At 44.5% G+C, this 24,947-nt stretch overlaps 1 protein-coding gene across 1 annotated transcript; it reads right to left on the reverse strand.

The window, feature by feature from the left end:
* Positions 1-1,003: 1,003 nt before the first annotated feature.
* On the reverse strand, positions 1,004-23,621 carry LOC311141062 (early estrogen-induced gene 1 protein-like). Its single transcript, XM_084176340.1, has 12 exons — positions 23,410-23,621; positions 23,062-23,230; positions 6,621-6,741; positions 6,313-6,342; positions 4,042-4,158; positions 3,701-3,747; positions 3,405-3,550; positions 3,154-3,261; positions 2,867-3,062; positions 2,576-2,697; positions 2,378-2,447; positions 1,004-2,291 (listed from the first exon to the last, which is right to left on the reverse strand). The coding sequence occupies exons 2-12, from the start codon at positions 23,205-23,207 to the stop codon at positions 2,246-2,248; spliced, it is 1,149 nt and encodes a 382-aa protein (XP_084032466.1). The 5' UTR covers positions 23,208-23,230; positions 23,410-23,621; the 3' UTR covers positions 1,004-2,245.
* Positions 23,622-24,947: the final 1,326 nt, after the last annotated feature.

Consider the following 24,947-nt stretch of genomic DNA (forward strand, 5'->3'; position numbering starts at 1 on the left):
CCGTAGGAGGGCAACAACCCAGCAGCAGGACCGCTACCTCCGCCTTTGTGCAAAGAGGAGCAGGAGGAGCACTGCCAGAGCCCTGCAAAATGACCTCCAGCAGGCCACAAATGTCCATGTGTCTGCTCAAACGGTCAGAAACAGACTCCATGAGGGTGGTATGAGGGCCCGACGTCCACAGGTGGGGGTTGTGCTTACAGCCCAACACCGTGCAGGACGTTTGGCATTTGCCAGAGAACACCAAGATTGGCAAATTCGCCAATGGCGCCCTGTGCTCTTCACAGATGAAAGCAGGTTCACACTGAGCACGTGACAGACGTGACAGAGTCTGGAGACGCCGTGGAGAACGTTCTGCTGCCTGCAACATTCTCCAGCATGACCGGTTTGGCGGTGGGTCAGTCATGGTGTGGGGTGGCATTTCTTTGGGGGGCCGCACAGCCCTCCATGTGCTCGCCAGAGGTAGCCTGACTGCCATTAGGTACCGAGATGAGATCCTCAGACCCCTTGTGAGACCATATGCTGGTGCGGTTGGCCCTGGGTTCCTCCTAATGCAAGACAATGCTAGACCTCATGTGGCTGGAGTGTGTCAGCAGTTCCTGCAAGAGGAAGGCATTGATGCTATGGACTGGCCCGCCCGTTCCCCAGACCTGAATCCAATTGAGCACATCTGGGACATCATGTCTCGCTCCATCCACCAACGCCACGTTGCACCACAGACTGTCCAGGAGTTGGCGGATGCTTAAGTCCAGGTCTGGGAGGAAATCCCTCAGGAGACCATCCGCCACCTCATCAGGAGCATGCCCAGGCGTTGTAGGGAGGTCATACAGGCACGTGGAGGCCACACACACTACTGAGCCTCATTTTGACTTGTTTTAAGGACATTACATCAAAGTTGGATCAGCCTGTAGTGTGGTTTTCCACTTTAATTTTGAGGGTGACTCCAAATCCAGACCTCCATGGGTTGATACATTTGATTTCCATTGATACATTTTGTGTGTTTTTGTTGTCAGCACATTCAACTATGTAAAGAAAAAAGTATTTAATAAGATTATTTCATTCATTCAGATCTAGGATGTGTTGTTTAAGTGTTCCCTTTATTAAAAATATCAAATATATAATACAACAGTGAACCTTTCAACCATCTTTGTAGTGTTAAAATCCTTTTTTTTTTTTAAATACAACAAACCAGCCAGCTGGTTGGAAAATCACAAACAAATTATCCTTCATAAGATAATGTTTGGAGACATCTACCAGTGTAAAAGTCTGCTAAATATGTATGTCCAAGTCTGAGAACAACACCTAGCTTGCACCAAATAACCATCAAATGGGTTTAGAACTTACAGCATTTAAAACTTCCCTATATTGCTACAACTATCCAGTTCCTTGAGATCTGTGAACACAAAAAATGGACAGGCTAGGAGATGTCCGTTTTTTGGGGACATAATCCTCACTCCTCGTTTCCTTCTCAAAACCCATTGGAGGAGAGGGGCGGGACCTCTGGCTTTCTCATCCAATGGGTTTTGAGAAGGAGATTAGGGGAGAGGACTCTGAGCATGCAATTGAGTCCTTCCCATGGTTGAAGAACAGACTGATCCCTCAGTAGACCAATTCTCCACACGGGGGCGCCAGAGTACTACAGTCTAAATGGGACAAATACCACAGTCAGACAGCGCTGAGGACTTTCTCTCTTCTCCATCACCAGCTCTCCTCCAGTAGTGACTAGACTAGCAGGGTCGTCACAGAGAGGATCTGGTGCTTTGGGTCATGTATGGGAAAAATACATTATAAAGTAGCGTATAAAAAGTGTATTGGTATTTTCTTTAAAGTATTACATTTGTCCGATAGTTATTTCTTCATATTTGTGGGAAGGATAGAGAGGATAGATAGATACATAACTAAAGCATGATGTCACTTCCTGATCAACAGGACATGACATTTACCATGGAAACAAAGTGCCTGTAACAACATACAGCTGAACTGAGTTCAGACTTAAGCCACAGCTTCTGGGGGCAAAACAACAAATTGGAAATAAAGTGCAAACTGACCAGGCAAAAACAGAACAGTTCACAATCAAAATCAGGCCCATCAGGTAAACAGACCCACAACTAAACATGAAAACTGTATGGTACAGTCCTCCTCATGGCACCCAGCTCAGCCGGTGCTCCAGGATGACTGCAATATATTTTTAGAGTTAGTCCACACGTTTCATTGCAGAGGCCTCAATTCAATCTCCTCTTCACCAGTCCTAATGGCTCTCTATCACAACTGGCTCATAGACACCGGCAGACACCCTGAAAGAATGACAAATGGCAGAGTAAGACCTGTGTGTGTGCGTTTGCTTGTATTACTATTATATGTGCCCTTTCTGCTTTCTCACCTGTTTCCAAGCAGTAGACCATTCAGGGATGTGGTGCCGTCTCTACTGACAAACAGTCGCAGGTTACTGTCTGAGGAGGAAACAAACCCACCAAGAGACAAATGAAACAGTAGAAAAGAGACAAGTTATGTACAAAAAGAGCCCCCCACAAAATGTACTGGACAAGTGAAAGGGCAGGGTTAGGTTGGGGCTTCATACCTTCAGTGTTACTTATGTCAGCAAAGTTCTGGCTCTGGACGATCTTTTCAACAATATGGTCGGCATCGATGCGGGTGTCATTCACCCAAGAGGGATGGCTCTCCACGGAATCCTGCTTCCTCCTGTCACAGGGTGGAGGGAAAAGGCCCAGTCAGGCAACATTAAGTGGATAAACAGCAGTCATACAAATAACAGTAGTGTTCCACTGATGATTGGAGTGTTTCATTTTTTTCATAGATTGTGAAAACAGACACATTGGGCTAAATACATCTGGTGAGTGGGAGGTCTTGCCTAGGGGGTCTGCTGGATGGCAGGATGGGCCGTGGGGGTCGAGGGGGTCTCTCTGGCCGGCAGATGTCCTTCTCCCCTTCTGTGGTGGTGTCTACTGTCACACTGAGGCTCCCAGATGCGCTGCTTCCTGTGGAGGTGTTCCTCCTGTGTGTGAGGTCAGACAGACTGGAGGAGCAGGAGTGCTCTGTGCTGTAGCCTAGGGGACAATATGTTTACATTACAGACTTAGGTGCAAATACCAAAAAACAACTCTGGAGAGGGATGATGGGGAACAGGAACCCACACACCTGAGATCCTGCTCAGCTGGCTGGCATAGCTGGAGTTGCGAGAGTGCCCCGACTGGAATACTTCTCCTGGGCTAGCTGCCTGGGTCTGGTTTGGCTCCTCTGGAAGACCTGACACCAACCAGAGCCACATCTCAATTAGTTAGAGTCCCTCGCCATGTGTCCCAGACCTAGATTAACTGTTTCGTGTTGATGGATTATCATAAAACACCCACTGTTACCAGGTTTGAGCAGATCCATGTGCCCTGTCATACCTGAGCTAATGATAGAGGGTCTGGGCTTCATGGACCGGCCCAGAGAAGGGGGCCAGTTAGGGGTTCCAGTGCCCTCCCCCTTACAGTCCAGCTGCAGGACATGGTCCTGGCCTGAGATGGAGATGGACTTGGCTGTGCTGGGGGCACTGCAAAAAAACATGACTGGTCAGGCCATATTATACTGTGCAATGTTAGGGTTGCTTGATGGGGCTAATTGACTCACCATTGGGGGGGCGCCAGAGTCACATTTTCTAAATGCATGACGATCAGAGATTTGAACATGTCAGGTCACTCACGTTTTAAAGCACGGATCTCCAGATAGGAGCGCCATCCCAATAGTCACCTTCAGAGAAGATCCAGACAAAATCAACTTTCATTACAAGAAGAACATATCAAAAGTAAGACAGCAAGTCATGTTTGCACTAGCTACAGTATATCAAAGTTCAGCTGAGGTGCTGGGCATCAACTGCTCTGGGTGATCAGTAGTGTGGCGGGGGGGGGAGGTCCTTTACCACAATACAAAGTCACTAAGTATAAACGATATAAGTTGTTCTGCTCAACCAAACAAAACACAACCCTGACAAAGTCCCAAGGTCAATAGTCCTGACTCCTGCCCACCCCAGCACAATCCCTTTACCTTCAGTATGGAGTTGTCCTGTCTGGTATTCTTGGTGTCGTATCCCTCCAGCAGACAACAGCGGACTGCAGAGCCCGAGCCAGCGAACTCCGCCATGTTGAGGTCAGTAAAACCCAGCTGAGGGAGAAAGAGCAACAGTTGCATTCACTACAGTAGTTCTAAACCTGCATATACTGTGACATAACCTAAAATGTCAAATGTCATGACTTTCTAGCCCTAAGGGACTGGATGTAGAGACAGACTGCTACAGATACTTAGTCCTCCTGTTTTTTTGTTTGAATCTAAGGTTATCCAAGAGGAGATGAGTCTAATTTCCCTTTCTCCAGGTTGCATTTCCTCAAAGCTATTGTTTACAGATGTGTGTATTTAAGGAAGCCCATTTCCAAGGGGGAAAGGAGTTTATTTAGCTTAAGGAAATCCAGAAGTATAGTGTGAGAAAACACAGGAAGTGTCCCTAGCAACCTGAGAGTGCATTATCTATAAACTTTCCACATCTTTATTTGAAGTTCATTTACACTGAACAAAAATATAAATGTAAACTGTTGGTCCCATGTTTCATGAGCTGAAATAAAAGATACCAGTAATTTTCCACAGGCACAAAAAGTGTATTTCTCTCAAATTTAGTGCACAAATTTGTTTACATCCCTGTTAGTGAGCATTTCTCCTTTGCAAAGATAACCCATCCACCTGACAGGTGTGGCATATCAAGAAGCTGATTAAGTAGCATGATCATTACACAGGTGCACCTTGTGCTGGGGACAATAAAATGCCACTAAAATGTGCAGTTTTGTCACATAACACAACGCCACAGATGTCTCAAGTTGAGGGAGCGTGCAATTGGCATGCTGACTGCAGGAATGTCCACCAGAGCTGTTGCCAGAGAATTTAATGTTCATTTCTCCACCATAACGTCATTTTAGAGAATTTGGCAGTACGTCCAACCGGCTTCACAACCGCAGAACATGTGTAACCACGCCAGCCCAGGACCTCCACATCCGGCTTCTTCACCTGCGGTATCATCTGAGACCAGCCACCTGGATAGCTGATGAAACTGTGGGTTTGCACAACCAAATAATTTCTGCACAAACCATCAGAAACTGTGTCCTCCTCACCAGGGTATTGACCTGACTGCAGTTCGGCATCGTAACCAACTTCAGTGGGAAATTGCTCAATTCGATGGCCACTGGCACGCTGGAGAAGTGCGCTCTTCACGGATGAATCCTGGTTTCAACTGTACTGCGTCGTGTGGGCTCCCGAGTGGCACAGCGGTCTAAGGCACTGCATCTCAGTGCTTGAGGCGTCACTACAGACCCCCGGTTCGATTCCAGGCTGTATCACAACCAGCTGTGATTGGGAGTCCCATAGGGCAGCGCACAATTGGACCAGCGTCGTCCGGGTTTGGCTGGTGTAGGCCGTCATTGTAAATAATAATTTGTTCTTAACTTAGTTAAATAAAGGTTAAATTAAATAAAATACAAATAGTTTGCTGATGTCAACGTTGTGAACAGAGTGCCCCTTGGTGGCGGTGGGGTTATGGTATGAGCAGGCATAAGCTACAGACAACGAACACAATGGCAATTTGAATGCACAGAGATACCGTGACGAGACCCTGAGGCCCATTGTCTTGCCATTCATCCGCCGCCATCACAGCCCGTGTCGCAAGGATCTGTACACCACTCCTGGAAGCTGAAAATGTCCCAGTTCTTCCATAGCCTGCATACTCACCAGACATGTCACCCATTGAGCACTTTTAGGATGCTCTAGATCAACTTGTACGACAGTGTGTTCCAGTTTCCGCCAATATCCAGCAACTTCGCACAGCCATTGAAGAGAAGTGGGACAACATTCCACAGGCCACAATCAATAGATGTGTCACGCTGCATGAGGCAAATGGTGGTCACACCAGATACTGACTGGGTTTATGATCCACACCCCTACCTTAAAAAAAAGAGTATCTGTATTCCCAGTCATGTGAAATCCATAGATTAGGACCTAATGAATTGATTTAAATTGACTTATTTCCTTATATGAACTGTAACTCAGTAAAATCTTTGAAATTGTTGCATGTTGCGTTTATATTTTTGTTCAGTGTAGTTTATTCTGCTTATACATAGTGCCAAAGTTGTTGCTTGTGTTTGTAGAAGTGGGGTGACTAATGTGAATGTTTAAATGTCTTAACAGCAGTGTTGATGTGTGTTGACATCAGGCTACAGTAAATTGTAATGTTTTTATGGCTATATGGTGGGGTGCTCAGGAGGAGTGGGCTCTTACCTTTGAATACGTTCTTCCTCCTTTGAGTTCCTGTAGTGAAAACAGGAAAAGGGAGATAACTACTGAGCATTGACAGTCTTGCACGCAGTGGAGTGTGTGTGATTAACACTGATCTATCATCAGATTACAGAGGCTACAGAGTTTACACTATCAGGGGTGTGAATAGTGACTGGAAAGATAAATAATCCAGTGGTACACGCAGGACACGGTAGTCCCTGATGTTCACAGACAAAGAGATAACAGCAAAGAGCTATGTGTTGCTAAGAGAGGTCCCCCAAAAGTCAACAGACAGACAGAGATAGACAGACCTTCCGCACAGAGACCCGACAGATGTAGGGATCCAGCACTCCAGTCGTGGGGTTGGCGCTCATTTTACACACAAAGGTAAACCTCTTCTTCCAGTAAACACAGTTCTCCTGAACCTCCTCTCTATGGGACAAGAGGACAGGAATCAGAGAGGGCCTGGCAGTACAGTGCAGCTACATCAACCTCAATAAAAGGGAATCGGTTAGCTATAGCACATCTGTAATTAGTGTCAAGAGTTACTGACAGTCATTACTGTTTGAGTGGTGTCACAAGAAGAAGTCACTAATTCAACAGCACATAAGACATCACTTGTGCTTTTGCCCTCGCTCTCCAACATTTTGCTCCAGTTTTAGTGAAAGCAAACTTGTTGTTGAGGAAACGGTAAACAATAGCCTGTGGGCTTCTGTAAAAACAGAGTTCACATTGTAAATAGGCCAGTGCATGACGTCACACTGTCTGTCCATACATTCAGGGAAATGGCTGAGTATACAGAGAAGGACGGTTGATGTAAAAACATTCCTGGTGATAATCTGTCTACTTCCCATTTTAACTCACTTTATACCCTCCCCTTCCCAACTAGACTGAATGCAACCATTGACAGTATTACAGTCATGCCCCGGGCCTGGACCCAGCCACTCAGAATGCACAGAAGCAACTCAAGTGAATCCGGGGCTTAATGTGGACTCTGGAAATAATGAATAACTTACAGAGCAAGAGGAGCTAATGTAAATGTACAGGGCTGGATATGCATGACCCATCATCTCCAATGTAAACAAACAGCCATGGATACACCAAAACTAACAGCTCACAGAGCAGAAAAGTAGTGAGGTGGACAGATCAGCCCGTTTACTGTAGTGTGTACCTATTGCCTTGTGGGAGTGCTCAAACAATCAGGTATTACCAGACTGCAGCTGACCTCACCACAAAGTACACACAGTGAAACAACCATCCTTCAGATAAACCTAAAGCACCCTTTAAGTGAGAAGGATAAATCCATTTGAATTCAATCACTTTTTGACAGCACCCCTTTTGATTTGAACGAAACCTTCCTTAAATATTTACCCATCGTATAAGTGCTCAAAAAGATACTTTCTGGACCCAATTGCAAAACATTCAGGAGATAAGGTGCTCAAAGTTTAAACATTTGGCATACTCCACCATACCATGAGACATCCATGTCTTCATCACTGGAAAATATTAACTGTTGAGTTTGATATAATTTAAAACCTTACAAACAGGGTTGTCAAACAATTATCATTTCTGGAAAAAAAATTGTTTCTTGAATACAGGGTGTCATGTTTTGGCTGATATTTTTTTTTCAAAAAGGTACCATAAAGATGGTTTGAGGTCCACAAATCAGATAATGTCCTCTTGAACTGGAATAGCTGAATATCAACGTCACACTTTAGGCATACCAGAGACGGAAGAGGAAGCGAGACATCTTACTCGCTCTTTTTTCTGGTTCATATACAGTCACTGAACTAAGAAGACCCAGCTGCTATCACATTGGTGCCTATGGGAGCACCACCCCTTAAGTGACCATTTTGGACATTTCAGTTATCCACCATCTTTGGGCATACTATCTGAAATCACATGACTGATACTTTATACAATGCTGGACTAGTATAGGGCAGCTCTCTGCGTGGCTAAAATGCAAGAGATGTGAACCAACCTTCCACATAGTGAATATAGAGTTGTTTAAGTTGATAACATTTTTCCCTTCTCAAGTATGGTTTCGGTTCCAAAACCAGCTATGGTGTGTTAGGACAATTTGGCCAAATAAAATCCTGTTGTTTACTTGAGAAACTGTTGAGACAATCCAATACTGCTGCTTTGTATTCCAAAAACAGATTCCAACAATTTGATTGGCTCCAAACCTTTGGTCATACTTAAATGTTGTTTAAAATGCATTAAAGAGGTCCCCATTTCCACTCTCAATGATTAATCATGTACAGTCTATAATTGCAATGAAACACATTTTATGCATACTTTTTATTCAAGTATTCTAGTTCACTGCCATTTTAGATTTTTTCCTCACATAGGTTCTTTATATAGTGGTTTCTTTGTTTTGCATTCCTTGGTTCTTTGCCACACACACACACACACACACTTATCCAGTTCTTATCAAGAGCGCCACACTAATCACTGCCCCCCATTCAATAAGTCTCTGAAAACGTTCTCAGCCACATTCCATAGAGCAGGTGGCTTTATTAAACCACCATGGCACCCACGCGCCTCAAATCCCCAACTACAAAGTTCAATCAAAACAAGAGTGAATGAGTTAGAGCACTGAGGAGAGAGTGGGGGGTCAGGGGGAGGCTTGAGACAACATTTAACAGCCAAACACATTGTATCAGGAGGTACAGTGGCTTGCCAAAGTATTCACCCCCCTTGGCATTTTTCCTATTTTGTTGCCTTACAACCTGGAATTAAAATAGATTTTGGGGGGGTTTGTATCATTTGATTTACACAACATGCCTACCACTTTGAAGATGCAAAATATTTTTATTGTGAAACAAACAAGAAATAAGACAAAAAAACAGAAAACTTGAGCGTGCATAACTATTCACCCCCCCAAAGTCAATACTTTGTAGAGCTACCTTTTGCAGCAATTACAGCTGCAAGTCTCTTGGGGTATGTCTCTATAAGCTTGGCACATCTAACGACTGGGATTTTTGCCCATTCTTCAAGGCAAAACTGCTCCAGCTCCTTCAAGTTGGATGGGTTCCGCTGGTGTACAGCAATCTTTAAGAAACAGGTTTCCCTCAAGAATTTCCCTGTATTTAGCGCCATCCATCATTCCTTCAATTCTGACCAGTTTCCCAGTCCCTGCCGATGAAAAACATCCCCACAACATGATGCTGCCACCACCATGCTTCACTGTGGGGATGGTGTTATCGGGGTGATAAGAGGTGTTGGGTTTGCGCCAGACATAGCGTTTTCCTTGATGGCCAAAAAGCTCTATTTTAGTCTCATCTGACCAGAGTACCTTCTTCCATATGTTTGGGGAGTCTCCCACATGCTTTTTGGCGAACACCAAACGTGATTGCTTATTTTTTTCTTTAAGCAAAGGCTTTTTTTTGGCCACTACCGTAAAGCCCAGCTCTGTGGAGTGTACTGCTTAAAGTGGTCCTATGGACAGATACTCCAATCTCCGCTGTGGAGCTTTGCAGCTCCTTCAGGGTTACCTTTGGTGTCTTTGTTGCCTCTCTGATTAATGCCCTCCTTCCCTGGTCCGTGAGTTTTGGTGAGCGGCCCTCTCTTGGCAGGTTTGTTGTGGTGCCATATTATTTCAATTTTTTAATAATGGATTTAATGGTGCTCCGTGGGATGTTCAAAGTTTCGTACGTTTTTTTATAACCCAACCCTGATCTGTACTTCTCCACAACTTTGTCCCTGATCTGTTTGGAGAGCTCCTTGGTCTTCATGGTGCCACTTGCTTGGTGGTGCCCCTTGCTTAGCGGTGTTGCAGACTCTGGGGCCTTTCAGAACAGGTGTATATATACTGAGATCATGTGACAGATCATGTGACACTTAGATTAATCACAGGTGGACTTTATTTAACTAATTATGTGACTTCTGGAGGTAATTGGTTGCACCAGATCTTATTTAGGGGCTTCATAGCAAAGTTGGTGAATACATATGCACGCACCACTTTTCTGTTATTTATTTTTTTGAAACAAATTATTTTTGATTCCACTTCACCAATTTGGACTATTTTGTGTATGTCCATTACATGAAATTCAAATATAAAATCAATTTAAATTACAGGTTGTAATGCAACAAAATAGAAAAAAAACACCAAGGGGGATGAATACTTTTGCAAGGCACTGTATCTCTGAGTCAGTTCTCAGATACACAATGTCACAGGGAGTAAGCAGCAGGGATCTCACCAAGAACACAACCACACACACAATTGCTACCTAATAACCTCACCATAACACAAAGCTGATGCTGGCAAAAACACTGAGAAACCAAGAGATATACAGTTTCTGAACAATGTTGAAAGACAATCCTCACTGCTGGCTGCTGTCCTCCGGCCCTCTCCAGAAGCAACACAAACAGCAGCAGGCCTGTGTCAGCCCCTGACAGGACATCAATAAACAGCCTGGCTGGGAGAGAGCAGTGTGTTGTACTGGGAGAGAGCAGTGTGGAAAGATGAGGAAGCTGCAGTGTTCAGCAGGGGACGATGACTTCAGGCCAGGCCGTGATACATACAGTGCATTCGGAAAGTATACAGACCCCTTGACTTTTTCTACATTGTTACGTTACAGCCTTATTCTACAATTGACTAAATTGTTTCCCCCCCCCCAATCTACATACAATACCCCATAATGACAAAGCAAAAACAGGTTTAGAAATGTTGCCAATTTATAAACAATAAAACACTGAAATATGACATTTACATAAGTATTCAGACCCTTTACTCAGTACTTTGTTGAAGCACCTTTGGCAGCGATTACAGCTTTGAGTCTTCTTGGGTATGACGCTACAAGCTTGGCACACCTGTATTTGGGAAGTTTCTCCCATTCTTCTCTGCAGATCCTCTCAAGCTCTGTCAGGTTGGATGGGGAGCGTTGCTGCACAGCTATTTTCAGGTCTCTCCAGAGATGTTAGATCGGATTCAAGTCCAAGATCTGGCTGAGCCACTAAATGTCATTGAGACTTGTCCCGAAGCCACTCCTGCGTTGTCTTGGCTGTGTGCTTAGCACTCTGGAGCAGGTTTTCATCAAGGATCTCTCTGTACTTTGCTTTGTTCACCTTTCCCTCTATCCTGATTAGTCTCCCAGTCCTTGCCGCCAAAAAGCATCCCCACAGCATGATGCTGCCACCACCATGCTTTACCGTAGGGATGGTGCCAGGTTTCCTCCAGACGTGACGCTTAGCATTCAGGCCAAAGAGTTCAATCTTGGTTTCATCAGACCAGATAATCTTGTTTCTCATGGTCTGAGAGTCCTTTAGGTGCCTTTTGGCAAACTCCAAGCGGGCTGTCATGTGCCTTTTACTGAGGAGTGGCTTCCATCTGGCCACTCTACCATAAAGGGGTGATTGGTGGACACAGGTCCAGAAATGGCTAAAGGATTGCAATATTTACCTGGAGCTAACCCTGCAGATAGCACTACTGGGTGATTTGAAAAGTCATAATCAATAATATAATAATACTTTTAGCAAAACTGTTTATTTTAAAAGTACAATCTGTAGAAACAATGAGAATAGAAGGGTTCAGAACTTTTGTGAAACATATATGGCAAATAGAAATCCAATATGGATGGTGTTAAGAGATAGATGGAAGGTGTTGAATGGAGCTGAAGGATGGGACTAATAAACAACAACAAGATAACTAATGTAAAGCATACTGTGTCCATAATAACTATATGTTATAGGTTGAGAGCTTTTGTGAAAGAGCACAGTTAGAAAAATATGGCATATAGAAGCAAACCAGATGGACATCATGAAAATGATCGGAGGAAGTTCAGGAGTAAAAACAAACCAAATATAATTATTGTAAAATTTGACTGTGTCCATAAAATGTATATAGTATGTATAAGCTGGAAGTAGAGGCCTAAGCATTGTTGTTCACTAGTTTACTCAAATTAGGGAAGGGGTGGTGGGGTTGGAAAGTAATGAAGGGAAATATAATTTTAAAAAAGGAGATATATATATATACACACACACACATACACACACACACACACACACATAACATAACAAAACATATGGGGGATTGGAAGTGATGCAGACAATTACATTGATGGAAGTTACAATCTATCTGCAATATTAAAGCTGATCTACCCCCTAAAAAATAAATAATAATAAATAAATAAATATCCAAGCGGGCTATAATGTGCCTTTTACTAAGGAGTGGCTTCCATCTGGCCACTCTACCATAAAGAGCTGATTGGTGGAGTCCTGCAGAGATGGTTGTCCTTCCGGAAGGTTCTCCCATCGCCACAGAGGAACTCTAGAGCTGTCAGTGACCATTGGGTTCTTGGTCACCTCCCTGACCAAGGCCCTTCTCCCCTGATTGCTCAGTTTGGCCGGGCAGCCAGCTCTAGGAAGAGTCTTGGTGGTTCTAAACTCCTTCCATTTAAGAATGATGGAGGACACTGTGTTCTTGTGTACCTTCAATGCTGCAGAAATTGTTTGGTACCCTTCCCCAGATCTGTGCCTCGACACAATCCTGTCGTCTCGGCACTCTACAGACAATTCCTTCGACCTCATGGTTTGGCGTAGTGTGTTACTGATGGTAGGCTTTGTTACTTTGGTCCCAGCTCTCTGCAGGTCATTCACTAGGTCCCCCCGTGTGGTTCTGGGATTTTTGCTCACCGTTCTTGTGATCATTTTGACCCCACGGGATGAGATCTTGCGTGGAGCCCCAGATTGAGGGAGATTATCAGTGGTCTTGTATGTCTTCCATTTCCTAATAATTGCTCCCACAGTTGATTTCTTCAAACCAAGCTGCTTACCTATTGCAGATTCAGTCTTCCCAGCCTGGTGCAGGTCTACAATTTTGTTTCTGGTGTCCTTTGACAGCTCTTTGGTCTTGGCCATAGTGGAGTTTGGAGTGTGACTGTTTGAGGTTGTGGACAGGTGTCTTTTATACTGATAACAAATTCAAACAGGTGCCATTAATACAGGTAACGAGTGGAGGACAGAGGAGCCTCTTAAAGAAGAAGTTACAGGTCTGTGAGAGCCAGAAATCTTGCTTGTTTGTAGGTGACCAAATACTTATTTTCCACCATAATTTGCAAATAAATTCATAAAAAATCCTACAATGTGATTTTCTGGATTTCTTTTTCTCAATTTGTCTGTCATAGTTGACGTGTACCTATGATGAAAATTACAGGCCTCTCTCATCTTTTTAAGTGGGAGAACTTGCACAATTGGTGGCTGACTAAATACTTTTTTCCCCCACTGTATATAGACGATGTATTAGATCGTAGGTAGGTAGCTAGTTATAGTTAGGTATTGTATTTATTATAGGTTAGTATTGTTGTTATTGTAGGTTTCCGTAGGTAATTGTTGTGTTTTTCTCTAGCTGGAGGTAAGCAGGAGGTAAGCTTCTCATATGGTGTTGAGTAAAGCTTAACCATGTATTAGATCGTAGGTAGGTAGTTAGTTGTAGTTAGGTATTGTATTTATTATAGGTTAGTATTGTTGTTATTGTAGGTTTCCGTAGGTAATTGTAGGTTAGTATCGAAGCACGAGGCTAGCTAGCTAGCGGGTAGCTACTGGTAACGATTAGCAACGGTCGAGAGCTGTTTCCAATGTTAATGTGCTGCTACCCAACGTTTAATTTTTGCTGCGTTATGCGTTATGAAAGGAACTAGACACGGACATGAATTATCTGTTTAGTGTGCTAACACACTCTTGGCAGTTTGTTGTAACCAAGTATTGGTGCTAAATTGTGTGTTAATGGATGCTAGCTTGCTAGTTAGCTACGGCGTCATAGCTAGGTATCGTGGGTTGTTGTGGGTAGTTACTGCAGGTTGGCAGTGTCTTCGGCCGTGCCGGCTGTAGCACGAAGCGAGCTAACTAGCCGTTTTTCGAACAGAGTCAGAGTCAACACAGTAGCCATTGTGTGCCGGGTGTAGCACGAAGCTAGCTAGCTAGCCGTTCTTCAAACAAAGTCAACACTGTGGCCATTGCTAGCTACCCAACACGACCAGCTAACTGTACTGTAGTAGCTAAATACAATATACTTGTCCTAGCTAGCCAACGTTGAATCATTGCTGCGTCATGAAAGGAACTTGACACAGACACGAATGATCTGTTTAGTGTGTTATCATACTATTGGTGTGTCTTGGCAGTGTCTTCGGCCGTGCCGGCTGTAGCACGAAGCGAGCTAACTAGCCGTTTTTTCGAACAGTCAGAGTCAACACAGTAGCCATTGTGTGCCGGGTGTAGCACGAAGCTAGCTAGCTAGCCGTTCTTCAAACAAAGTCAACACAGTGGCCATTGCTAGCTACCCAACACGTCCAGCTAACTGTACTGTAGTAGCTAAATACAATATACTTGTCCTAGCTAGCCAACGTTTAATCATTGCTGCGTCATGAAAGGAACTTGACACAGACACGAATGATCTGTTTAGTGTGTTATCACACTATTGGTGGTTTGTTGTGACCAAGTGTTTGTGCTAAACTGTGTGTTACTGGATGCTAGCATGCTAGTTAGCTAGTTAACACACTATTGGTGGTTTGTTGTGACCAAGTGTTGGTGCTAAACTGTGTGTTAAACTGTGTGTTATTGGATGCTAGCATGCTAGTTAGCTATGGTGTCATAGTTAGCTAGCTGAATAAAGTGGGTTGAGTCTATTCCTTTAAACATTGAACCGCTGTGGTTCACAACAATTCTGATTTCTAAAGGTGGAAGTTGGGAGAGTTTTTGTTCGGGTGGTTCAGTGAAACAATTTTAGTTTCTGAGGTAGAAGTTTTTGGTGAGGGAGGCCCTGCTCTCTCCTCTCCCAGATGCTTAGCTCATTTCATTCCGATCTCCTCTGCATTTTTGTAGCCATTTGCTACAGCCTGTCAACTATGCCTCTGCCTATCCCTGTTCTCTCCTCTCTGCACAGGCTACACAAACGCACCACACCGCGCGGCTGCTGCCTCTCTAACCTGGTGGTCCCTGCACGCACCCCTCACCTGGAGTTCCAGGTCGCAGGCAGCCTCTGGAACTGCCGTTCTGCTGCCAACAAAGCTGACTTCATCCCAGCCTATGCCAACCTCCAGTCCCTCGACTTCCTGGCGCTGACGGAAACATGGATCACCACTGAAAACACTGCTACTCCTACTGCTCTCTCCTCGTCTGACCATGTGTTCTCGCATACCCCGAGAGCATCTGGTCAGAGGGGTGGTGGTACAGGAATCCTCATCTCTCCCAAGTGGACATTCTCAATTTTTCCCCTAACCCATCTGTCTATCTCCTCATTTGAATTCCATGCTGTCACAGTCACTAGCCCATTTAAGCTTAATATCCTTGTCATCTATCGCCCTCCAGGTTCCCTTGGAGAGTTCATCAATGAGCTTGACGCCTTGATAAGTTCCTTTCCTGAGGATGGCTCACCCCTCACAGTTTTGGGGGATTTCAACCTCCCTATGTCCACATTTGACTCATTTCTCTCTGCCTCCTTCTTTCCACTCCTCTCCTCTTTTGACCTCACCCTCTCACCGTCCCCCCCTACTCACAAGGCAGGCAATACGCTTGACCTCATCTTCACTAGATGCTGCTCCTCTACTAATCTCACTGCAACTCCCCTCCATGTCTCCGACCACTACTTTGTTTCCTTTTCTCTCTCGCTCTCCTCCCACACTACTCACTCTGCCCCTACACAGATGGTAATGCGCCGCCGCAACCTTCGCTCTCTCTCTCCCACTACTCTCTCCTCTTCCATCCTATCATCTCTTCCCTCTGCTCAATCCTTCTCCCTCCAATCTCCTGATTCTGCCTCCTCAACCCTCCTCTCCTCCCTTTCTGCATCCTTTGACTCTCTGTGTCCCCTATCCTCCCGGCCGGCTCGGTCCTCCCCTCCAGCTCCGTGGCTTGATGACTCACTGCGAGCTCACAGAACAGAGCTCCGGGCAGCGGAGCGGAAATGGAAGAAAACTAAACTCCCTGCCGACCTGGCATCTTTTCACTCCCTCCTCTCTACATTTTCTTCATCTGTTTCTGCTGCTAAGGCCACCTTCTACCACTCTAAATTCCAAGCATCTGCCTCTAACCCTAGGAAGCTCTTTGCCACATTTTCCTCCCTCCTGAATCCTCCCCCCCCCCCCCCCCCCTCCCCTCCTCTCTCTCTGTGGATGACTTCGTCAACCACTTTGAAAAGAAGGTTGACGACATCCGATCCTCGTTTGTTAAGTCTAATGACACTGCTGGTCCTGCTCACACTGCCCTACCCTATGCTTTGACTTCTTTCTCCCCTCTCTCTCCAGATAAAATCCTGCGACTTGTGACTGCAGGCCGCCCAACAACCTGCCCGCTTGACCCCATCCCCTCCTCCCTTCTCCAGACCATCTCCGGTGACCTTCTCCCCTACCTCACCTCGCTGATCAACTCATCCTTGACCGCTGGCCATGTCCCTTCCGTCTTCAAGAGAGCGAGAGTTGCTCCCCTTCTCAAAAAACCAACACTCGACCCCACTGATGTCAACAACTACAGACCAGTATCCCTTCTTTCTTTTCTTTCCAAAACTATTGAGCGTGCCGTCTTTAGCCAACTCTCTTGCTATCTCTCTCAGAATGACCTTCTTGATCCAAACCAATCAGGTTTCAGGACTGGTCATTCAACTGAGACTGCTCTTCTCTGTGTCACGGAGACTCTCCGCACTGCTAAAGCTAACTCTCTCTCTCCTCTGCTCTTGTCCTTCTAGACCTGTCTGCTGCCTTTGATACTGTGAACCATCAGATCCTCCTCTCCACCCTCTCCGAGCTGGGCATCTCCGGCGCGGCTCACTCCTGGATTGCGTCCTACCTGACCGGTCGCTCCTACCAAGTGGCGTGGCGAGAAGCTGTCTCCGCACCACGTGCTCTCACCACTGGTGTCCCCCAAGGCTCAGTTCTAGGCCCTCTCCTTTTCTCCCTATACACCAAGTCACTTGGCTCTGTCATATCCTCACATGGTCTCTCCTATCATTGCTACGCTGACGATACACAACTAATCTTCTCCTTTCCCCCTTCTGATAACCAGGTGGCGAATCGCATCTCTGCATGTCTGGCAGACATATCAGTATGGATGACGGATCACCACCTCAAGCTGAACCCTGGCAAGACGGAGCTGCTCTTCCTCCCGGGGAAGGACTGCCCGTTCCATGATCTCGCCATCACGGTTGACAACTCCGCTGTGTCCTCCTCCCAGAGTGCGAAGAGCCTAGGCGTGACCCTGGACAACACCCTGTCGTTCTCCGCCAACATCAAGGCGGTGACCCGCTCCTGCAGGTTCATGCTCTACAACATTCGGAGAGTACGACCCTGCCTTACACAGGAAGCGGCACAGGTCCTAATCCAGGCACTTGTCATCTCCCGTCTGGACTACTGCAACTCGCTGTTGGCTGGCCTCCCTGCCTGTGCCATTAAACCCCTACAACTCATCCAGAATGCCGCAGCCCGTCTGGTGTTCAACCTTCCCAAGTTCTCTCACGTCACCCCCCTCCTCCGCACACTCCACTGGCTTCCAGTTGAAGCTCGCATCCGCTACAAGACCATGGTGCTTGCCTATGGAGCAGTGAGGGGAACGGCACCTCTGTACCTTCAGGCTCTGATCAGTCCCTACACCCAAACGAGGGCATTGCGCTCATCCAACTCTGGCCTGCTGGCTCCCCTTCCTCTGCGGAAGCATAGTTCCCGCTCAGCCCAGTCAAAACTGTTCGCTGCTCTGGCACCCCAATGGTGGAACAAGCTCCCTCACGACGCCAGGACAGCGGAGTCACTCACCACCTTCCGGAGACATTTGAAACCCCACCTCTTTAAGGAATACCTGGGATAGGATAAAGGAATCCTTCTACCCCCCCCCAATTGTAAAGTGGTTATCCCACTGGCTATAGGGTGAACGCACCAATTTGTGAGTCGCTCTGGCTAAGAGCGTCTGCTAAATAACGTTAATGTGCCCTTGAGCAAGGCACTTAACCCTAATTGCTCCTGTAAGTCGCTCTGGATAAGAGCGTCTGCTAAATGACTAAAATGTAAAATGTAAATGTAATGTCCAATCAATTGAACACACAGGTGGACTCCAATCAAGTTGTAGAAACATCTCAAGGATGATCAATGGAAACAGGATGCAGCGGAGCTCAATTTCAAGTCTCATAGCAAAGGGTCTAAATACTTATGTACGTTTTTTATAAATTTGCAAAAATGTCTAAAAATCTGTTTTCTCTTTGTCATTATGGGGTATTGTGTGTAGTTCTCTCTTCCATAAGCTGGGAAGTATTTCTGTATTTAATAAAACCCTTTTGTGGGGAAAAACTCTGATTGGCTGGGCCTGTCTCCCCAGTGGGTGGGCCTGGCTGCCAAGTGGGTGTGCCTATGCCCTCCCAGGCCCACCCATGGCTGCACCCCTGCCCAGTCATGTGAAATCCATAGATTAGGGCCTAATTTATTTATTTAAATTCACTGATTTCCTTATTCGAATTGTAAGTCAGTAAAATCTATGAAATTGTTGCGTTTATATTTTTGTTCAGTATATTTCAGGCAACAACTGAACAAAGGGACTTCTGTACTCCCCAGGCCCTATGATATAACACAATCTCTATCAGAGACAGTGGGACCACCAAATCAGTCTCTGTGTTTCTGAGAAGACCTTGTTTCCTGCACTCGGGTTACTGAGATAAACCACAGACAGAGTTGCCAGATAACTCAGGCAGATAGATTGGATGGAGACAACTTGTTATATAATCCAAAAAAATAGACTTAATGGGCGCACAGCACACCCGGGTCTTGTATCATTGCAGGGGAAGGGGAGTGGAGGGCAACATTCTTTTTAACTCCATGTGTTTATCAATGATGACAGGCATAGGAGAGAAACATCCGCTGACCAGTTATCATAGTAAGGGTTATCATGATGATTTAGTTTGTTTTTGTGCTCTTTCAAAGGCCATACACAGTTCAGAAGTTCAGTTAGGGCTTACTGTGTCATGAGGTTCTCTACAGTGGGGAGAAAGTTTAGCTTCTATCTGAAAGCCCAGAGGAATGGTGGGGGGAATCTTAAAAAATACATTTAAATTAAAATGAATAGCAGGAACAGCACCATCTAGTGGTCAGAACCTAGTAATATCAGGATGTACGAAGGGCCATAAACCTAACAACTTCAATGACTAATTTCTCTTAACATAAAAAAATAAATACAATTCACTGAGAATACATTCCATAGGATGAAGAAACAATACTCCGAGCTGCAGCTCCATACTACTTGTCAGACAGAGAACTGATACTGTATACTCGTTGGGTTTGTCTTACTCATTGTTAGAAGTTTGGTCCAAATCAAATGTTAGGTACTATATTTATTGAATAAATGTAAATATGAATCCTATAAATTAAAATAAGGGGGGGGTTCTCTGGACATCTAGGACAAATGTGGCATGACAAATGCTGATGACCTCAGATCCAAGAGACAAAACAGGTCCCCCTAATAGTCTTGTTTTTGTGCGGCTACCTTTCATCTTTAGGTCAGTGTGTGAAGTCACACACCCCTCTACCAAACACTGAAAGCCCCAGAGGAGCATCCCTTTCCTCCCCAGCCTACTCTTCAACAAACACTCCCAGATCAAAAAACAGATTCCTTTTGTGTTCTCATTTAAATTACTAAAGTAAACAATGACCTAGGTTCTAAACCAGAGTTTGGAGGTTTATCCCTTAGAAACCCGGACCCAATTTTCCTTGCATGAAAATTAAGCAGTGATTAGGACTGCCCAAGGAGACCCCAAATAACATTTCTGGAGGAAAATACAATAAATCAACACTCCTAGCAATAGTTATGCAATGTTTCATATATGTAACATTGGGTAGAAAGGGGTGCAAACCACACAGTTTCAACAATATCTATTTCTGCATTGTGAACTGCTTGCACTAAAATGTAAACATTCATCAAAATAAAACTCATTATTTCTGAAACCCAAGTTATAAAAGCAGTATCATATATATTGCACAAGTTGTTTATCTTCAGTGTGTCATTATTTGACGTGATATACAAACAACGTAATTATATATAAAGAGTCATAAAATTGTTAGCCATTGATCATGACTCTCAGTCCCACACAAGTCATCTGACGAAGGCGTCTCCTTTTATGTGTTTGTAACATCGGGCGTTAAAGGGTTAAGGCTGTATCAATAGCTTGGCATATTAAAGCCCTTGATTGTTTTTCAGCTATATGGCAGCCCTGCCATTTGGTTTGCTATAGCTATACATTAAAAACAGCAATATGTGAATTCTTCCATAGTAGCCATCTTTTAGATTGCACTGTGTGATGCGCTGTCATCTACTTCTATACGTGGCCGCGGCTGTGTCGCGTAAGAACCGGCTTTATGCCAGATGTCCACCAGATGCATATACGTTTCGTTTTGCCAGATGTCTAGGCCGCATTTTTTGTACTTGACGCACGTGCTTTTCAAATACCTAAAAGCTAGCTAGTTGGAGTCTGTGTGTGTACTTCAGTTTGTACCACCGCAGGGTAAAGCAACACACAAGTTGAAAACATTGAACGCGTGCGGTACACAGAACGCACTGCAGCCTAGTGCGGCATCCCCAACGTAGCGTTGCAGACTGCTGCATTGACAATTAATGACTTCCACTGGAACGCAGTTTGATGCATCTGGTGGACATGAGGCTTTATACCAGATGCATCAAACTCTGCGTTCCAACGGAAGTCATTAATTGTCAATGCAGCAGTCCACAACGCTACGTTGGGGATGCCGCACTAGGCTGCGGTGCGATCTGTGGAAGAATTCACATACCACCATTTTAATGTATAGCTAGGTTTGCTATAAAAGCTGAAGGATGGTTGGCTAACCAATCTCAAGATCATAGGATGGAGCTATGGATGCAATGCTAGGGTTGCACAATTCCAGGAACCTTCAATAAATGTCCTGGTTTTCCAGGAATCCTGGCTGGAGGTTTCTGGATTTCCTGCTTATCCTCCAACCAGGATTTCAGGAAAACCAGGGAATTTATTGAAAGTTCCTGGAATGTTGCAACCCTAGCAATGACTGACATAAGTACAACATGATAATGTTAGACATACAGTACCAGTCAAAAGTTGACACACCTACTAATTCCAGGGTTTTTCTTTATTAGAATAATAGTGAAGACATCAAAACTATGAAATAACACATATGGAATCATGTAGTAACCAAAAAAAGTGTTAAACAAATCAAAATATGTTATATTTGAGATTCTTCAAAGTAGCCACCCTTTGCCTTGACAGCTTTGCACACTCTTGGCATTCTCTCAACCAGCTTCATGAGGAAAGCTTTTCCAACAGTCTTGAAGGAGTGCCCACATATGCTGAGCACTTGTTGGCTGCTTTTGCTTCACTCTGCCGTCCAACTCATCCCAAACCATCTCAATTAGGTTGAGGTCAGGTGATTGTGGAGGCCAGGTCATCTGATGCAGCACTCCATCACTCTCCTTTGTCAAATAGCCCTTACACAGCCTGGAGGTGTGTTTTGGGTCATTGTCCTGTTGAAAAACAAATGATAGTGGGACTAAGCCCAAACCAGATGTGATGGTGTATCGCTGCAGAATGTTGTGGTAGCCATGCTGGTTAAGTGTGCCTTGAATTCTAAATAAATCACAGACAGTGTCACCAGCAAAGCACCCGCACACCATCACACCTCCATGCTTCACGGTGGGAACCACACATGTGAAGATCATCCGTTCACCTACTCTGCTTCTCACAAAGACACGCCGGTTGGAACCAAAAATGTGGACTCATCAGACAAAAGGACAGATTTCCACCAGTCTAATGTCCATTGCTCGTGTTTCTTGGCCCAAGCAAGTCTTCTTCTTATTGGTGTCCTTTAGTAGTGGTTTCTTTGCAGCAATTCGACCATAAAGGCCTGATTCATGCATTCTCCTCTGAACAGTTGATGTTGAGATGTGTCTGTTGCTTGAACTCTGTGAAGCATTTATTTGGGCTGCAATCTGAGGCTGGTAACTAATGAACTTATCCTCTGCAGCAGAGGTAACACTGGGTGTTCCGTTCCTGTGGCGGTCCTCATGAGAGCCAGTTTCATCATAGCGCTTGATGGTTTTTGCGACTGCACTTGAAGAAACTTTCAAAGTTCTTGAAATGTTCTGGATTGACTGACCTTCATTCCTTAAAGTAATGATGGACTGTCGTTTCTCTCTGCTTATTTGAGCTGTTCTTGCCATAATATGGACTTGGTCTTTTAACAAATAGGGGTATCTTCTGTATACCACCCCTACCTTGTCACAACACAACTGATTGGCTCAAACGCATTAAGAAGGAAAGAAATTCCACAAATTAACAAGGCACACCAGTTAATTGAAATGCATTCCAGGTGAGTACCTCATTAAGCTGGTTGAAAGAATGCCAAGCGTGTGCAAAGCTGTCATCAAGGCAAATGGTGGCTACCTTGAAGAATCTCAACTATAAAATATATTTTGATTTGTTTAACACTTTTTTGGTTACTACATGATTCCATGTGTTATTTCATAGTTTTGATGTCTTCACTATTATTCTACAATGTAGAAAATGGTAAAAATAAAGAAAAACCCTGGAATGAGTAGGTGTGTCCAAACTTTTGACTGGTACTGTACTTTTATATTATTATTTGTACACAAAGACATTGTTTACTAACAATGCAGTAAAACAACTTTATATTTTGGGTTATGCTGGGGTAAGAGTGGTATGAGGCATTTAAAGTTATACCATTATGACAGCAGTTTGGTTATAGTGTACTATATTGCCCATGCGGCATGCGCACATTCTACCTTGATGAAGTTGCAACAAAGTCTCCACCGTCCAACAATCTCAGCTTGCAGAACAATACCCCGTTCACAAAAGGCACAGCAGTCAGCTCCTCCAATGTCAAATGTGTCTGAAACTTGAATATCTTCTTTTTTGCAAAAAAAGCCATTGATGAATGATATAGTAAAGGACCTGTAAACAATGACAACAAAAAACGATTTCGATTATGATGATGATAACAACGTTCAGATATTAAAACTCAACAGCCTACATAAAATATTAATTCAGCCTATTAAATTCGAAACCGATGTGAACATAACACATTGAAACAAACTGATAGGACATATCATTACAAAACATTGGTTACATACCTTGAAACCGACCCACAGTTTGTAGTCACCTCACAATGTTTTCTTCTGTGTGCTTGATGCGATGCATTTGTCAGGCACTTTTCTGCTCAAAACAGCCTCTAATTCTTTTTTTTTTATCATGACATGTATCTATTTTCCACATATCGCTAGCTAAAGCTAGGAAAAAAGACAATTGACATCCCACAGGTGACCCACACCGTATAATATGTATGGTTCTAGTATAATACGCATACCAAAGTTGCTCAATTAGCTCCGCCCCTGGATGCTTACGCGTCACTGATTGTGTAGACTAGTGCTCCCATCGAACGATATGAATACGACCCCTTGTGGCTATGCATAAGAGGTGGAGAGGTACGTCTCAGGACGATAATTGTAACCATCCGCTCAATATCCTATGGCTGTCTAATCAGTGGTGTAAAGTACTTAAGTAAAACATACTTTAAAGTACTACCTAAGTCGTTTTTTTGGGTATCTATACTTTACTTTGCTATTTATATTTTTTACTACTTTTACTTTTACTTCACTACATTCCTTAAGAAAATCATGTACTTTTTACTCCATACATATCCCTGACACCCAAAAGTACTCTTTACATTTTGAATGCTTAGCAGGACAGGAAAATGGTCCAATTCACACAATTCACACAAATTCAGACAGCTGATGTTATGAAAGAGCTGAAAAATCTGGACCCCTACAAATCAGCTGGGCTAGACAATCTGGACCCTTTCTATCTAAAATTAGCCGCTGGAATTGTTGCAACCCCTATTACTAGCCTGTTCAACCTCTCTTTCGTATCCTCTGAGATCCCCAGAGATTGGAAAGCTGCCGCGGTCATCCCCCTCTTCAAAGGGGGTGACACTCTAGATCCAAACTGTTACAGACCTATATCCATCCTGCCCTGCCTTTCGAAAGTATTTGAAAGCCAAGTTAACAAACAGATCACCGACCATTTCGAATCCCACCGTACCTTCTCCGCTATGCAATCCGGTTTCCGAGCTGGTCATGGGTGCACCTCAGCCACGCTCAAGGTCCTAAACGATATTATAACCGCGATCGATAAGACAGTAGTGTGCAGCCGTCTTCATCGACCTGGCCAAGGCTTTCGACTCTGTCACCACCACATTCTTATTGGCAGACTGAATAGCCTTGGTTTCTCAAATGACTGCCTCGCCTGGTAACGCCTGGTTCACCAACTACTTCTCAGATAGAGTTCAATGTGTCAAATCGGAGGGCTTGTTGTCTGGACCTCTGGCAGTCTCTATGGGGGTGCCACAGGGTTCAATTCTTGGGCCGACTCTATTCTCTGTGTATATCAATGATGTCGCTCTTGCTGCTTTCCCCCTTCTGATAACCAGGTGGCGAATCGCATCTCTGCATGTCTGGCAGACATATCAGTATGGATGACGGATCACCACCTCAAGCTGAACCCTGGCAAGACGGAGCTGCTCTTCCTCCCGGGGAAGGACTGCCCGTTCCATGATCTCGCCATCACGGTTGACAACTCCGCTGTGTCCTCCTCCCAGAGTGCGAAGAGCCTA

The sequence above is a fragment of the Coregonus lavaretus genome (assembly GCF_964263955.1).
Source record: "Coregonus lavaretus genome assembly, chromosome: 14".
Taxonomy (NCBI): domain Eukaryota; kingdom Metazoa; phylum Chordata; class Actinopteri; order Salmoniformes; family Salmonidae; genus Coregonus; species Coregonus lavaretus.

Coding starts and splice junctions, on each gene's coding strand:
- LOC311141062 (XM_084176340.1), bottom strand. CDS start 23,207: ATGGCTTTTTTTGCAAAAAAGAAGATATTCAAGTTTCAGACACATTTG. Junction 6,742..23,061: donor TTTGTTGCAACTTCATCAAG/GTAGAATGTGCG, acceptor CTTGTCCCATAG/AGAGGAGGTTCAGGAGAACT. Junction 3,063..3,153: donor CCAGCTGAGCAGGATCTCAG/GTGTGTGGGTTC, acceptor ATTGTCCCCTAG/GCTACAGCACAGAGCACTCC.